This window comes from Hippocampus guttulatus, chromosome 2 (genome assembly GCF_054856545.1).
Source record: "Hippocampus guttulatus isolate MCC_2025c chromosome 2, RoL_Hgut_1.0, whole genome shotgun sequence".
Taxonomy (NCBI): domain Eukaryota; kingdom Metazoa; phylum Chordata; class Actinopteri; order Syngnathiformes; family Syngnathidae; genus Hippocampus; species Hippocampus guttulatus.
The window spans coordinates 30171503-30187727 of NC_141262.1; the positions used below are offsets into that span (position 1 = coordinate 30171503).

At 60.6% G+C, this 16225-nt stretch overlaps 1 protein-coding gene across 2 annotated transcripts; it reads right to left on the bottom strand.

Moving 5' to 3' along the window:
* Window positions 1-4102: 4102 nt before the first annotated feature.
* On the bottom strand, window positions 4103-16225 carry arap3 (ArfGAP with RhoGAP domain, ankyrin repeat and PH domain 3). 2 transcript variants are annotated; one of them, XM_086105595.1, is made up of 36 exons: window positions 16064-16225; window positions 12752-12865; window positions 11969-12676; window positions 11845-11885; window positions 11579-11658; window positions 11452-11510; window positions 11199-11321; window positions 10954-11052; window positions 10802-10871; window positions 10612-10732; window positions 10344-10528; window positions 10138-10244; window positions 9871-10070; window positions 9670-9755; window positions 9417-9599; window positions 9097-9238; window positions 8653-8757; window positions 8419-8572; window positions 8247-8349; window positions 7969-8167; window positions 7832-7898; window positions 7597-7760; window positions 7318-7530; window positions 7145-7250; window positions 6933-7080; window positions 6785-6853; window positions 6626-6700; window positions 6424-6541; window positions 6224-6352; window positions 6008-6144; window positions 5855-5937; window positions 5747-5782; window positions 5586-5649; window positions 5361-5498; window positions 4606-4644; window positions 4103-4534 (listed from the first exon to the last, which is right to left on the bottom strand). In XM_086105595.1, the coding sequence occupies exons 2-36, from the start codon at window positions 12832-12834 to the stop codon at window positions 4202-4204; spliced, it is 4767 nt and encodes a 1588-aa protein (XP_085961721.1). In that variant the 5' UTR covers window positions 12835-12865; window positions 16064-16225; the 3' UTR covers window positions 4103-4201. The 2 variants fall into 2 exon arrangements, with proteins under 2 accessions (XP_085961721.1, XP_085961722.1); XM_086105596.1 differs by lacking the exon at window positions 10954-11052.

Sequence of the window (16225 nt, forward strand, 5' to 3'; positions counted from 1 at the left end):
GACAGCAGCAAGAGCAAACAATGACCCGACACCGAGTGTTCGGGCTGGGAGTCCTTTTCAGCCCTAATTACCTAATGACCAACAGGTGTGCAGCTGCCGGGGGAGCCCTACAGCGCCACCTGTTGGTCCCTAAACCAAATCATGACACAAGCCAACAACTGGCAGCGGTGGCGCCGCCGCGACCTCTTCCGAGGGTCGGCTTTGGCGCTCTCTCTTTTTCATGTTGCTTCCTGCTCGGAGATGGCGGAATGAAGGATCGGCGCGACTTCTTTGGCGCTTCGAAACGCGCGAAACAAGTGTCGTTGATGAATGAGAGAAGCGCACGAGCCCAGTTTTCAACTTGCACTCATAAATGTCACTCGTTTTGACCGCTGGCGAAATGGAAACATGACAAAGTCGGATGAAAGGCAGCCGCTGGCTTGGGTTTTCCGCAGTTTCCGTCTTTGGTCCGGCTCGGAGAAACGTCTCCGTTCTGGTTTCTCTCGCTTTCCGCGGATGAAAGAAAGGCGTCCGGGCCCTGAGGTAGCCGAGCAGTCCGATTTCGTTTGACCGGACTGCAGGTGGGCCGACTCGTGACGCCGTCGGCTCTTTGAATCGAGCGTGCCCGACCGAAAGAAGGCCCGTCACTTTGGACGCGCCGTACGCGACAGGGTTTCGAGAGCGAGATGGCTAGCGGGCTAGCTAGCTAGCCAGCAAGCTAGCTAGAGGGATCGAGATCAACAGATGTCGCACATAACGCGTCGAAGGAGTTGAATTGGTCTGTAATTGGCCTCGCAAGCAAGGGGGCGCGACTCAAGGCCAGAGCGGTAACCGGAGCCGCCCGTCGTCGCCGCCTTCCCGCACCTTCCTTTGTTTAGCTTTTTTTGTCATTTTTGCTTCTTTTTTGTTTTTTTTGTCAGCAGATTATGTCGAAGCAAGGCCACGGGGCGGGGCCGGCCTTCCCGTTGCCACGGTTACCCGAACGCCGCTTCCGCCATCCGCCCCGTTTCACGCAGCGCTCCCTCGCGAAGGCGCCACATCATCAGGACATTGCCGCCTTGCCGGGCATCGCGACGCAACACTTCCAAACAATCGTTCATCGACAGTCAAAATGAAACTGCGTGTTCATTTTGAAGCTCCTCACTTCACTTCGGTGCGCGTGAGGTGACAAAGACGACACTGACGCACGCGCACGCAAACGGCATTTGAACGGCGTGCGTAATCCCCCCCCCCTCAATGGACCCCCCGCGGTAGCGCCCGGGCCGGCCCGGCCGGCGCCCTCGCTCTGGTTTCGGGGATCAGCGAGGATTTAGCTTGACATCGCGACTCGGCACGCACGCCGACACACGTGCGCACGCGAGCGCAGCTGAGCTTTGCCGGGCCGGAGCCGGCGGGGGCCACGACGGCGAGCAAGCGTCTCTCCGTGCGGCCCGCAGACGTCCGCGTGCCGCTTCTTGCCCTCGAGACCGAGACTCAGCTTTTTTTTTTTTCCAAGGCAACCGGCTTTTCTCGGCCGCGCCGCTCCTGCTCCGCGTAGGTGGGACGTTTTGGGCCAATCTGACGTCAGTGCGCACGCGCCGCCACGTCGAGGCAACCGGCCCAGGGCCTTCGGCGTCAGCCGTGACGGGGCCCGAGAGACTTGGAAGCGTTTTGTCAAACTGGCCCTTGGCCACGTCGGCGTATTCCCGTCCTCGGAGCGCAGGTCGCTCAGAGCCCAGATTGAGAGGTTGGCTTGGCGCAATGGAACACGCCATCCCGGCCACTGGGAAAAAGGGCTACAAAGTCCAAACTCCAAAAAGGACAGCAGGAAAGAAGAGCTTCCCCGAGCTGCGCGACGGCAACAAAGAAGCGGCAAAGAGAGAAGCAGAGCGGCGACTCGACACAAACAAAGTGACGACACCGCAAAGTGCAACTGCGCCGCACGTGAGACTGCGGCGCGACGGACCGACGTGACGACGGCTGGTGCGACCCAAAACGCAAAGAAAGAAAGAAAAAAAAATCCAGGGCTCCAATGGTGTGGCATTTTTCTAGTCTTGTTTGTACTTTGGATTTTTAGACTAGGTTGGCCAGTTTTGATTTTCAAGACAGAGAGAGAGCGAGAGAGCGAGAGCGAGTTCGCTTTGCTTTGGCCTCAAGCGGCGGTCGCCGAAGCTTATCGAATTAGCGTGAGGAGCCCGCCGCTCGTACGCGCCGATGACTGTTCAAAAGCAGAACGCAACTCCGTCATCCATTATCGGCCGTTGTTGCGCTCACGGAGGAGCGCGGCTCCCTTCGAGCCATCTGTCCCGTGGCGGCTTTCTGAGTTTCCTTTGGTGTGCTGACGGGACTCCCGTGGACCCCCAAACACTGAGCTGGTCGGGGGGAGGGGGGGCGCCCACCCTCCCGTCGGCCCTCGATTGTGTCTGCGCAAGGCAAAGCAAAGCAAAGCGCTCTTCTATAGCTTTTTGATTGGCTTTCAATCCCCTGACACCCACACCGTTCTGCATGGCCGCTCCGTCTGTGTGTGCGCGCGCGGCTTAGTGAGGAGATTTAGTGATGGTGGGGCGGGGGGGGCACAGAGGTGATTTTTCAGGGGGAAGTAAAATGGGGCCAGATGGGGCCGATTGTTGCTCGCTACGCAAATTAAAGAGAGGGACATCTGTACAGAGATGGACCAGCGTGCGGGCAATTCACACGCACGCACAAGAGAGGAACAAGTGTGTGTGCGAGTGAGATGACACGTTTGGCAAAGTGAAGTTGAAGACGAAAAAGAAAAAGAGGACAATTGACGGCTTCAGCAGAAGTCAGAGGTCGCTGGATTGAAGAGCACAATGAAGGATTTCATGTGAGGAAGCCCTTCACCCCTGCGCCCCCCAGCTCCGATGCGCGCGCACGCACACACACAATTCATAGCCAGGTTGACCTTGCCTTCTCACGCGAGCGTTTGGCCTCAGCGGAAGCCGGCGGCGTCACAAGACGACTCGAGGGTCCCTGATAAGCTGCCAGACGCACAATCGCGAGGTCAGACAAAGCCCAGCGCACGCAAGCCGTTCAACGGGTGCGAAACGGCACGCGACGAGTCGCCGCTCACGTTCAAGCTGCACTTCATTGAAGGTGCCGGCAAGACCAGACAGGTGCTTTCAGCAAATGACGGCTGACTTTGAATTTTATGGCCGCGACGGGCTCAACTTCGTCGGTGTCTTCTGCCAACTTTTGTTTGGGAAGTGACGAGACTCGTGGTCCGAGCTTTCCTTTCCTTCCCGCTCCGGGACGCATCGATGTGGTCGATTGTGATGCGGCGCCGGCTGAGGGATCAAAGGTCACAGGCAGCATTCGATGTTGGTTTTGGGCCTTGCCAATTCCATGCGGTCATTTGTTTCGGGGGGGATTCTCCGAACCTTTTGACGTGAATATGAACCTGAGATGACGAAATCCCCGTTGCCAGTCTTCACCTGCGGGATGTTCCTTGATGAGCATGCCGCCGCTTCTTGGGCCACCCGGAGCAGCCGTAGCATTGGCAGATGACGGTTATTTGTTGATGAGCGGCAACGCGTCTTTGTTGCGTATTCCATGAGACAAGGCTCCAACGGGATTTGCAAGTCATTGCGTTTCCGTTTTAATCGACGCTTATCACAAGGTAGCACTTCCGGCTCAGTGGATGGAGTCGCGCACAAGGATTTTGGGTGCGTGTGTGTGTGCGTGCGCGCGCGTTTGCATCACCTGAGGGCATTTAGTCACTTAGTGACAGACTTAAGTGGTTTCGGTTTTCCTGCAGGGGCGGGGGCGGGTGCAGGGGGTCAGATGGGGGCCCTCAGTGCCAGGTGTCCAAAGCATACCTCGCGAGCCCTTTCCCACTCCTGCTCCAAGCCAACCTCACGCGCGAGTCACTGCGCAGCAGCGCAACGCCACGCGCAGGAAGCCCCAAAAGGGGACACCCGGCCCACTTGGGGAAATTCCCTCATGTGGAAAAGACACCAGAGTCCCCTCGATCTTATCGGCTTGCGCTGCCACCTGCTGCTCACTGCGAACATTGCGGCCCCCCGTCCCCCGACGTCACTCATCTTTTGAGCCTTCGCCGATGGAAGCACGGCAAGCAACTCCCATCTCATGACAAGCGGGCAAAGCATCGAAAGCGACCAAAGGACAACTTGCGCAACTTTTAATATGCAAGTCATGACTCGCACCTCCCGTTTGCGCGGCTGGCGGTGGACGCAATGCGAGCAGCATCGCAGGCCACCTGGTATCATTTGTCGGCCGTTGACCCGACGACTTCTTCCTCCCCTCGCTCCGGGCGGGCTTTGCGGCCGAACGCCGAGGTCATTTCCTGCAGCAGGAGCTCTTGAGACGGCGTGCAGCCGGCCGGCGAAGGAGACGGCGGGGGCGCCTCGGCCGCTCGGCGGGGGGCGGCGGGCGACGGCGCCGTCGGCGGCTCCCGCGCGCGCTCGCCGTTGCCGCCGGACAGGAAGCTGCTCTCCAAGGACTTGAGCACCTGCAGGCCGAAATCGCCCACCTCCTCGTAGAGCGGCTCCGGCGACTCGCGGCGCTCCTCGCCGCCGTCCTGCTGGACCTTCATCGGCTGCGGACGCCGGCGCGCCGGAGTCAGAGCGCGAAAAGTCGAGCGGCGGCTCGGAGCGACGAGAGACTCACAAAGTACATGGAGAGCGTCCTGCGGTCGTGAAGCTTCCTCTGCGGACGGCAAACCACATTTGCGCTCAAGCTTTACACTCGCGGCAAAAGAAGCAAGCCTGAAGCGCTTGGCGGCGGCTGAAGCAAACTCATTTTGTCAGCGCATGCAAAGCCGCGAGCGGGCGCTGGAGCCGACGGCTTGCGCGAGTCCTTCCGGTTTGAGGCGCGCCAAAGGGGCCGCTTCTCTCGTTCATCTGCTTTGCCACAAAGTCCAGATTTCAAGCTTCAGTTTTGTCTTCAAGAAAAAAGAATCTTGGGGGCGGTTCTTCAGTTGCAACGGTCACGTTTGCGACTCGGCATGCGGCGAGCGGAGCGCTCCACTCGTTTGCGCCCGATGACGTCGTGAGCCATAGCGGTGCGCTTCGGCGTGTCAGGAAATCGGAACGCTGCCTTCCGCCGCTTGGCCGACGGCGAAGGCACGCGGGGCTCGTCCGGGCTTTTCGGGCCATACGAGACTTCTCGGCTGTTTGCGTCTCTCGTGGGGAACGCTTTGACTCCGGCGGTCGGGAAATTGTATTCTTTGCGGCGGCGTCGTCGGCTGTGACGGAGCGATCGGGGGTGCCCGATACGTCCGTCGCCATCGACCGGTAGCGATCGTCCTGAGTCGATGGCGATGGGCGTCCGGGGGGGAGGTCCGGGCGGCGCGGACGCGAGGCGGACGCGAGGCGGACGCGAGGCGGCCGCAAGCGGCGTCGCAAAGCGCGGCGCTCGTTTACCAGCGTCTGATTGGCCGACAGCATCCCGTGGTTGCTGTCGTCTCCTCGGATGGGCACCAGCGGCATGGTGCCAAACTTCTGCTTGGCGATGTCGGAGGACGAGTGGCGGCGGAGGACGGGAGGGCCCGGCTTGTCGTTCTGCCAAACGCGGCCGGGTCGGAGGTCAGGAAGTTGCCGCCGCGCGCATCGTCCGTTATCGCAGCCGCCGACGCGGGAAGCACTGACCTGAGCTTTGAGGAAGCTGCTCACCCAATCCCATACGTCCGCCTCGCTCGGGCAACACAGGAACCTGCGCGCGCACGCACATGCACACGCACACGCACACGCATCCGCATGTTCACCCGCCGGCGCAAAGGGTCCCTCCCGCACCAGTTGGGGCCACTTACAGTTGATGTTTGTGTGACATCACGGTGAAGCCCCACCTACGAGTGCAAGCGCATGTTAGCCTAGCTTAGCGCAGAGACAACGGCTACGCGTGCGGCGGCGGCGCTCGCCTGGTTGGTGCTTTGAGTTTCTGGCGGAGCCCCATGTAGACCTTCATGGCCTTCAGCGACCACTCCTTCTCCGCCCTGAAGCTCTGCAGGCCAAAAGAGCCAAGAACATGTGGGGGCTCACTCAATGGTCCCCGGCGGTCCACCGGTGACTACCTTCTTGTCTTTGAGCAACAGCAGTTTGTTCTTCTTGATCTGGAAGCTTCTCTCCTGGAATTTGTTTCCCTGAAGCAGTTTGGGGGGCTCCTCCCGACACCGCAGCACGCCGACCTTCATCAGGTCGCTCTTGTAGGCTAAGGGGCACGCACCCGGGTCACCGGCACGCTACTTGGACGCGACGCGCGTGTCGAGGCGGACGCCCGCCGGACCTACAGGTGAGGATGTCGAGGCCGTCGCATTTCGGGACCCTTTTCACCAGCAGGTGGGCGGAGCTGGGGTCGGCCATCTTGCACCACTGCAGCGCCTGCTCCAGAACTTTCTCTTTGGGGTGCAACGGACGCTCTGCGGACGCACAAACGCCTCAGACGCGAGCGCGCGAGCGCGCGTGTGCGCGTGCGCGGCGGCGGACGCACCCAACTGCCCGTCCTCAATGGCCTCAAACGTCATCCAGACATCTTTGTCCCCGGGGGGGACGTTCCTCATGTAGAGAACCTGATTGGTCAGCTCCTCGGCGCACATGCTGGGCGACACCTGCGGGGGTACGGCGGAGTCGAAGGCGGGCTCGGGACCGGGACCGCGACCGCGGCGACGACGGCGTCCGCAAACGGGCGCTACCTTGAGCGTGACGCAGCTGTCGGGCGTCTTGGTCTCCAGGTAGACCTCGATGATCAGATCTCCCGCCTGAGACAGCTGAATGCACACAAGCGGCACGTTGACACTCGGGGCGCCGATCCCGCCCACCCCGCCGAGAGAGAGATCGGCGCCGCCAGTTACTTGAGTGTCCTTCCAGGAGGTGATGAGACTGATCTCCAACTCCATCTGATTCTGGTGCTCCTCGTCGATCTGACCGGGAGCAAAAAGTCCGATCAGCCGCCCGCTCCGAAAGCCGACGGACGGAGCCGACTCGCCGGGTCGTACTCGCCTCGAAAACGTACACGTAGTTGTCAATGAGATCTTTGACGATCTTCACTTCGTGTTCTCCTTTGCCGTCCGTTTGAAAGAGGCTGGGAGCAAAGAGCAGCGACAGGTTCTTGGTGCACATCTGGTTGAGGTCGGCGCATTTCTGGACCCTGCCGGGAGCGATCGATGGTCACGGAGTGAGCCCGACGGGACGCCGGGCCGACGGGAACTCACCTGTAGAGGTGGCTGACCAGCGCGGCCAGCGTCATCCGGTTGACCCGTGGGAGAGTCCGGATCAGCTCCTTGTAGCGGTCCAACCTCAAAGCTTTCGGCTGCATTTCTGCGCAACGCAAACGGGAGTGAGGCCTCGGCGGCCGCCGGACGCTCGGCGCCGGAAGTCCACTCACTCGCCGCCTCCCGCCACAGCGGGTGGAGCTCCGCCATGAAGACGGGGTCGTCGATCTCCCTGAAGAAGCGCTTGAGCACGTCGGTCACGTCCTCGATGAAGTGGTCCCCGATGCGCAGTTTGACGTTGCGGGCGTCCTTGCGGAACTCCTCCATGAGCAGCTTGATGCGAGACTTGGCTCCGTTCTTGCGGTAGATCCCCTCGTGGCCCAGGCCTGCAACCGGACAGTTGGAGATGCTGCGAAGGAGAGGCCCCGCTCCCCGCCCCGGTCGCCGCCCACCGTATTGCGTGATGAAGGCGATGCAGCTGTCCACAACGATGGGGATGTCGTTCCTGCTCAACTGCTGCTCGCGCAGGGCGTTTCCCTTCCCGCCGCCGGCCCGCCGGATGTCCGAGTGCCACGAGCCGAGGTCGGCGCGGCCCACGCCCCGCAGGTGGAACGTCCTGCCACGACGGCCGCGTCAGACAAACGGCGGCGGCGCAAAGACGAGCGGCCCGAGCCGAGGTGCGCTCACCTCCCCTTCTCCACTAAAACTAGAATTTCTTTCTTCTCGTGGTTCCGGCTTTCTTCCCAAGCGACGCCTGACGAAACAAAGAGTCAGGCGCGGGGAAGCCGGACGCGCTCCCCGCAAGACGTCTCGTCGGCACTGACTCAGCTCCTGGAGACGCTTGAGGTTGACGATGTCTTCAGCGGCGCCGTCGTTTTGGGGACAGATGAAGAGGTTGGACTTCTGCAGGACAAAGTAGGCCTCCTTCCACTGCTGAGGGTCCAACATGGCTCGGTATCGCAGGCGCCCGATGCGTTCAAATTCCCGAGTCAGCAGGCAGTGACAGCTGAGCGGCGTGGCGGCCTGCGGAGCGAACGCGGTCCGGCGGTTGCGACTTCTGCTCCGGGGAAAGAGCGCCCGCGATCGCGACGGGATCCCCCACCTTGCCGATGGCGCTGGTCCAGGTGTGCAGAACCTCGGCCGTCTCCGCGCCAAACTGATAGACTTTGTCCGAGGTCAAATACAACTCGAAGGTGTACCGGAACCTGAGCGGGAGGGAAAAAAGCATTCCGGCGGTTTCGTTTCCTCTGCGCCGCGCCGAGCGAACGCCTCACCTGTCCGCAAAGCCGTCGGCGTCGGATGATTCGGGTCGGCTGACTCCCAAACACGCGACGTCCTTCAGGCTAATCTCCACGCGTGCCTCCGCCGATCGCTCCGACTGGCACAAGAGCAGCGACTGGTCCACCGAGCACCAGAACTTCTGGAAGTCTGCGGCAGTCCAGCGGACAGGAAGTGAAGCGGGCGACGAGCTGCGACCAAACGCCTTCCGTCGGGACCGCGGCGCCGACCTTCTCGAGATCGGCGGGACAGCGTCCCTCTGCTGCTGCAGCTGGACCGGAGGAGGAAGCCCGAATGGAGAACCGTCTTCATGATCTCATCGTAGACGCCGGGATCTGCGGGACCGGACCGGCAGAAGTTCTATTGGCCGTCCGCGTTGGGCAACGCTCGTCCCCGTGCGGGTCGGGGACCGGTTGGGGGACCGTCCCGGCGGACTTTGGGGAGAGGCCGGCTACGCCTCGGACCGGGCGCCGGTCAATCGCTGGGACTATGCAGACGAACGAGCATCCGCACTCACGATCGCGCCCGGCGACAAGTCAGAGTCCTCAAGGAACTCGCCTCGCACGCGGAAGCTTTCACGTCGCGACCGTTCGTCTGCTGCTGATGCTTCCCACGACTCAATTACAAAATGTCGCAGTAGGACAAGCCATAAAAGTAACAGCGGCGTTTCTGACCCGAGACGGCGTAGTGATCCGGCGGCTCTCCGGTCGGCCGCTGTCCCTGAGCGCCAGCGGTCGGCTGAAGGGACCTGGCCTCAGAGAAGATGCGAGTGACGGTTTTGAGGAGCGTGTGTTCAGAGACGGCGGAACACAAGACCTGAAAATCACAAACAGCCCACCCCCCGCCCGCCAAGAACAAATCAACAAATCGATACGTCTCTATCATTGCGCTTCAAAGAGCCGAGTTTTTGGCCGTTTCGGACGTCGCTCCGACCGCGTGATCGGAACTTGCAAACATCACGCTCAAGTACTTCCTGGAACGTGCAGACGCGCACTTTGAGAAGCTGCTCCTGGCTGCCGAAAGCAGGGTGGTCCAGTCGGAAGCGCCCTTCTCGGTACTTCTGATCGATGAACTCGCGCCGCAGGCTCGGCGACGCATCGCAGTGCAGCTCGTCCGATCGGGACAAGCGGGCCGCCCAGAACTCGTTGGCGCGGTCGTTGCCGAGCATGATGAAGAGCTGCCGCGCAAACAAATAGCGGTCAAAGAGCTTCGAGCGTTTGCCGCTTTCGAGCCCGTTCTGGTCTTACCTGCACGATCTGGTTGCTCCACACGCTGGTGTCCAGTTTGAGACTCTGGACTTTGGACACCATCGTGCCCAGACCTCTGTGCTGACCTGCGCGTGGCAAATGTCCCGACGGAATGAGGAACGGGAGTGAACTCGAGGGAATGAAATGAAAGCGCCGCACGCTAACACGGCCCCCGTTAGCGCGTCGCGATGGCGGACACACCGGCGCAGTTCTTGCAGATGACCACGCACAAGTTAATGGAAGCCCAGTCGGGGTCAACGGCCCGGCAATCGGCGCACGCGCGATTGGAGCGGTTGGACCAGATCTTCTCGGCCACCTCGTAATCGGACAGGGTCTCGGCGATGGCCTCCTGCAGCGCCTCCGTCCAGTCCCGCTTTTCCCGCTCGGTGTCGGCCGTGAGGCTGGAGGGGCGGGCCGACGGTGAGAGGTCGCCGTGGCAACGGAAGGGCCAAGGAGGTGAGGTCGCACCTGAAGGTTCTGTAGGGAGTGATGAGGTCGAAACTCTTGTGTTTCCCATCTCGGATGGTGGCGCCGCGGGCCTCGATCACTGTCATTCCGATCCCGGTACGAAAACACTGAAAGCGCCCGAGAAGAGACATGACGCGCCGACGCCCGTGAATCACGTCGAGGTTCCGACAGGCAGCCGAGGCGTGAACGCGTGGCGCTGACGTCACCTGTTGGCTTTTGTGGAGCCAAATCTGCTCGGCGTTGATGGCCACGTAAACTTTGGACTTGGTTCCTTTCAGCTCCAGGAAGCCGTGTTTCTGACACTGGGGACCGGGACCCAACCAGCGCCGTCCGAACGCCAGCTGGTCTTGGACGTGGTCCTGCAGCGCGGACACCCAACGTCGTCTCACCACTGACACGCAACAGCACAGCACAGCGTGTCTATAGTTAGCGATGAATCCCATTCCCCGCGCGCGCGCGTGTGTGTGTGTATACCTTCATTGTCAGCCTTAAAAACAAAGATCCGCTGACTGGTGACAATTTCAAATTTGTTGTCTTTGGAGGGCCGGGCCATCTGGATGGCGGCCAATGGCACAACGCCTTTCGGGTACGCGTCCTGCGAGAGGGAACCAGAGCACCGTAAAGATCGTGATCAAGTCAAGCCTGGATTGGACTCCGACCTTACCTTTTCGTTTCCAAAATACATGAGATTTTTGCCGTCAAACTTGACAAAGCGCTTCTGGAAAACGTAGTTCCTGAAATAAAGCGCAAATTGCGGATCATGGCTCAAGCGCACCAAAGTTGCAGAACGTGAAAAAGGAGAAGCACCACACACACCCGGTCGAGAAGGAAGAAGAGAAGAACGAAGACGAGGAGGCACAGCACAGGACCAAAAGAACGACGCGCGCAACAAGAGCGCGCGCCGAACTTTCAAGCCTGAGCCACACACACACACACACACAGAAGTATTCAATGTTTAGAAAAGCCACAAGGTCCTCACTGCACCACCTGGACCCGCCCGGTGCTTGGATCAAAAAAAATTTCTTGGACTTGGCGTGACCCGCCGCATCAAGCAAACGCACCCCTGCGGCGACAGTTTGTCCAGCCATCCGCTGACGATGGGCGCGGCCCCGTGGCTGAGGGAAGTGTAGCTGGCGTACGGCGAGATGGTCTGGTCCTCGTCGCCGTCCAGGGACAGCGCGCAACTGCAAAGGGCAAAATGAAGGCGCCTTCGCACACCCTCAAGGTCTCCGCACACCCGGCCGACGTCGGGCCGAGCGGCGCGGCTTGCTGCGCAGAGACCTTCAGCTCGGGTGAATGTCGCGTGATGTTTACCCATGATCCTCAGCGTAGCGCCCTTCCCGCCGCGTCTCGCCGCATCGACTCGCGTCGATCTGAAAACAATCGACGCAGAAAAAAACCCCTGTGTGGATGCATCGAAACGGCGGCGTGGCGTTCTCACCTCACTGCCCAAGGCGTCGACTCTGCCTCTTTGAAAAAGGGTTTCACAGTAGGGACTGATGACGTCGTCGACTGGGTCATCTGCGAACACAAACATGGAGCTGCAGCGCAAACGCGTCGTGACGATGCCACGACGATGGCATGATACTGTTACGCCGGCCCAAGACGTCACACGCGACATCAGAAAGTGATTGCATCGCGCGATGATGTCACATGATGACGCCACATCAAGTCACACAACGGCACCCGACGGACGGCCGCGCTCACCTCTGGCTGACCCCGACGAGTTGTTGCTGGATGCGCCGCCGCTGCCGAAAGGATTCAAAGGCAATCGTTGATCGGTCATGAATCGATTGCTTGATTGATTGACCGAACGAGTGGTTTTCCAAACCTGTTTCTCTGCTTCCCGTGCGCCGCTTGTCGCGGCGGCGTCGGAGGGGCGCAAGCCGCCGTTCCCCAATAGATGTCGTTGGAGATCATCTCCACGGCGCTGGAGACGGACCGGCGCGAGGACCCGGACGTCGCGCCGCCGTCACGGCAACCGGGAGACGAAGTTGAGCGGGAAGCGGGAAGCGCTTGGTCGTCACGCGGCGGTGCGGGAGGAGAAGGCGACGAGGACGCGCCCGGCGGAGCCCGACGGGCGACCCTCGGGGGAACGGGCGGCGAGGTCGCGTCCGTCCTGACGACGGGCGCTGCCCCGTCCCCCGTGCGCTCTAAAAGCGGGAAGCCGATGGACTCCTGGGAGAGTCTCCTGTGCGGCGACGGGACCGCGTCGGGCGGAGGGGGCCGGAAATGAGCGGGCGCGGTGCGCCGCCGGTTGAAAACGGTTCTGGGCCTGGGCACCGGCTTCAGCGCGGCGGCCGGGTCCGGAGCCGACCAGTTTCCAAACTCTTCCGAGCCGCGGGAATTTCGCGACGAAGACAACGGCAGGTCCGTCGCGGAGCTCTGAGCCGGCCGCCTCTGGACGTGCGACAGAAGTCTCAGGATGCGTTTGCGATGCCCAGTGGCCGTGATTCCCAGGCTGACCAGCGCCTCGTGATCCAAGTGGGCCACGTCGGCGGCCGACAGGAGGCCGGCTCTCCGGAATGAGGACTGGTACCTGCACACAACACGGGAAGTGGGCATCGCGGGAGCGATCGCTCGGCTTTGCATTCTGCCGCGAGTGACCTCCGACCTCTCCAGATGGATGGCGGCCAAAAGCGTTTCCACCGCTGTGTTAGCATCGAGCGTCGCCATGACAACCACCGCCAGGGCCATCTCCCGACGCCGTTAGGGCGCCGTCGGTCAGCTCCATGCAGAAAAACAAACAAAAAAAAAAACCATAAAGCTTCCATGTTAGCGTATCGTGAAACCAAAGAAGGTGTTGCTACCATGTTAACATAGCGGGAAATGACCGAGACACGTCGGCACAGCAAAAAGTGACTCGGCCATGCCGTTCGCGTGTTAAGGTAGAACGTCGTGGCCGCCAAGACACGCAAGGAACAAAGTAAGGATGTTAACGCACCAGGAAATGATCACACCAGAGGCCCACAAGGTGTCGGCGTAGCGGGGCATGTTGCTAACCTGCTAGCACTGGTGGAAGTGACCCCCCCCACCCCCAAAATAGGTCGCATTTTAACATAGCAAGAAGCCATGACCAAAATGTGTTGCTAAAGAATGGAGGACGTCTCTCGTGTCGGGCGCAGGCAACGGCCAAAACGTGTGTCGCGAGCCTCCGTGGCGGGAAGTGACTCCAGACCGGTGACAATGGCAGGAAATGACAACAATCTTCAGCTTCGGAGTCAGAACGTGAATCCCAAATGATGTCGCTTGCGTGTTAGCATAGCAAGAAGTCAACGGTCCAAATTTGGACTTTTGCTCCAGAGCATTTTCATGGAGCAGAAGGGAGATTTGGCGGGTCGAGCGAGGCGGTCGGTGTGTTCGGAATGGCTGCGGCGGGCCGGCCTCGCGGCCCAGAGCCGCTCTCGACCGGACGTCCGTTTCCTCTCTTTCCTCTCGTGGGAAGAAAGTCGACCCGCCGCGACAACATCGGCATGCGTCGATGAACCTTGTTGCAAATCGTGGCGGGAGGAAGAAAGTCATCCGTCCATCCGTCCACGATCGGAGCCGCTCTCTCCCCGGGAGGGCGGCGGGAGCGCCGGGGCCCATCCTGGCCGTCTTGGGGCAGCGGGCGGGGGCCACCCTCAACCGCTCGCACTCACACCGACGGACCGCGCGGTGACGACGTCGTCCAAGCGGTCGTCGGCGCGCTCTCCGGCGGACAAAAGGAGCCCTCGCTTTTAGCGGCAGACTGCCGCCAAGGTGCTCTCCGTGCCCCCCGGGCCCGATCGAAGCGCCTGAGCGGCCGGCGGCCGTGCGAGTGACACGGTCGGTCTCTGGGGAAACGACCGCCGAGGCGCCGGCGTATCGGGAAGAGAGCGACACCTCTACAGAATGTGAAGTGACCGCAACGGGCTCCGAAGAATCCAAACGGCGCAACTTGTCGCAAACGCGCCAGCGGAGCTGCGAGCGATGAAAACACCGGGTCGGGGGGGGAGGCCCACTTGAGGTTTTCAACATCACGTCGATTGCCGCGGGTGATGACTTCATGCGGGCAAAGACAAGACGGCCATTGTTGCGCGCGCACGCACAAGCCGGCCGTTGTGAGTCGGCATCCGCGTCGAGCTGACCTCGGGGGCGCGTCGGGCAACAAAAGGACGTCGTGTCCCGCGGCGCTCGTCCCGGCCTCGTTCGCCCCTTGGGCTCGCGTTTGCCGCTGGCCAAACACGTTACCGTGGCGACGCGTGACAAACGCCGACGCCCATCGCGGCGGAGGAGGTCACGTGACTCGGCGGGAAGAAAATCATAACCCGACCTTCCGACACGTCTGCGGCGAGTCCGCGGAGATGCGCTTGTGTGCACGTTTGCTGAAAAAGTCCGCCCCGTCGGCATGAGCGGGAAGGACGTTTGCATGCGTGTGCGAATGGCAGAGTGGCCATCGGACGCCGCACATCGGCTTGTTGTCGAGGTGACCGAGGCGCCCCGGGAGAACCCGATCAGGACGCCGGAGACGCCTTCCCGCTCGGCTGACGATGGAATCGGGCCACGTTTCACTTGGCGGTGGTGCCGCCGCCAAGTGATGATGTCACGCTACAAGAAGCCAAGATGACGTCAGCCGGTCAGTAGGACACGACGACCTCCGCTGGCGTGTCGCTGACGAACTGAGGAGAAAACCGCTTTGGGCAGGAAGTCACCATGGGACATTTTCATCGGGAAGGTGCCGCCTTGCTGCGCGTGCGTTAGGGATGATGGCCCACCCAGCCTGCAAGGAATTGTGGGAAGTCCTCAGAGAAGACCAGCAAGAAAGCAAACACCTCTTTTTCCTTCACCAACACACACGCACGCACTTCTCCAAGAGACTTTGAAGAAGAACTGGGCAGGTCTTGGATACTTCTGAAGGTTGCCGATATTGAAGGCAAAAAGAAAAAGAAAACTTGGGAGCAGTGGCAGGGAATGCTGCCGCTCACCACGAGCAACGGAGATTCGGATCATTTGATGTTTGAGCTTCCGATTGTTTCATGTTAAGAACACCTCAATGCTATTCGGTTGGGTAATCGTTGCTTCGACGTGTTTTTATGTTGATAGCGTCCGATTGGCTGAAGAAAAGAAAAGCAGGAAGTGCTGCCGTGCCGACGTCCTTTTTGTCTCAAGCTTTCAATCAAGCTGCGTTCAAACGGAGTCCAGCTCTCCTTTTGCCGTTCGGAAAGTGGAGCCATCCATTGCAAACGACGAACGCGGGGGCGCCCTCTAGCGGCGCGCGCGCGTTCGATCCAAGCGCAGCGGACATCTTCTCCAACGGGACATTCCAGCAAACACATTCGAGTCAATTTTTTTTTTTGGGGGGGGGGGGGTGATGTGCTATTGAGGACTTCAATCTCGGTGTATTTTTGGGCCATTCGCGATCCAAGCTCAACTGTATCGATTGATTGAGAGGCGCGTCGGCAATCCCTCAGCAGAACTTGGAAAACGCGCACGAGTTGAGCGTTTCATCATCCCGCGTAGCGCAACTCTCTGGAAGGACGCGAACACCGGGACAGGTGGACGAAGACGTTTCTGGGTTCCCATTTGGAGCTCCGAGTTGCGTGACGGTGTTCGGATTCGGAAGAAGGCGGGCCGGGGTAACACTTGGCATGCTGGCGAACCAGTAGTGGACCGAAGCCCACAGCAAAAAAGCAGAAGAACCGAGAAAAGCTCGCCGGCGAAACGCTTCGAAGCAGTCCGACCAGGACAACCGGCACAACAAGCACAAGCGGTCAGAGCGGCACAACTCCGAAAACCAGTCGAACCAGACAGACCAACAGAACCGCAACAACCGGTCGTAAAGGCGGACCGGTTTCGACCGGTCAAACAGGTCGGGAAGAAACCGTGTGCGTGCGTTTCCGGTTGCGTCCAATCCCGACACGATCGAACCGTGACCCAAACGACTTGACCCGCAGCGCTCACTCACTTGACTCGTGCTCGAGCTCCTCTTCCGAGCTCGCTGGGGTTCGGTTGGGCCAACACGCAAGCGGCATCCGCTCGGGTGGTTCCGAGACGTGTCAGAGTTGGGCGAATTCTGAAGGGCTGCGGACGTTCAACACGCCCGTCGCTCCGAACGTCCAAGCGCGGT

Bases quoted from the DNA above. Each gene is read 5' to 3' on its own strand.
- arap3 (XM_086105595.1), bottom strand. From the start codon at position 12,834: ATGGCCCTGGCGGTGGTTGTCATGGCGACGCTCGATGCTAACACAGCG. The intron at 5,938-6,007 runs GTAGTCACCGGT...TTTGGCCTGCAG, and splicing joins TGTTGCTCAAAGACAAGAAG to AGCTTCAGGGCGGAGAAGGA. The intron at 4,535-4,605 runs GTGAGTCTCTCG...CGGCGTCCGCAG, and splicing joins GGACGCTCTCCATGTACTTT to CCGATGAAGGTCCAGCAGGA.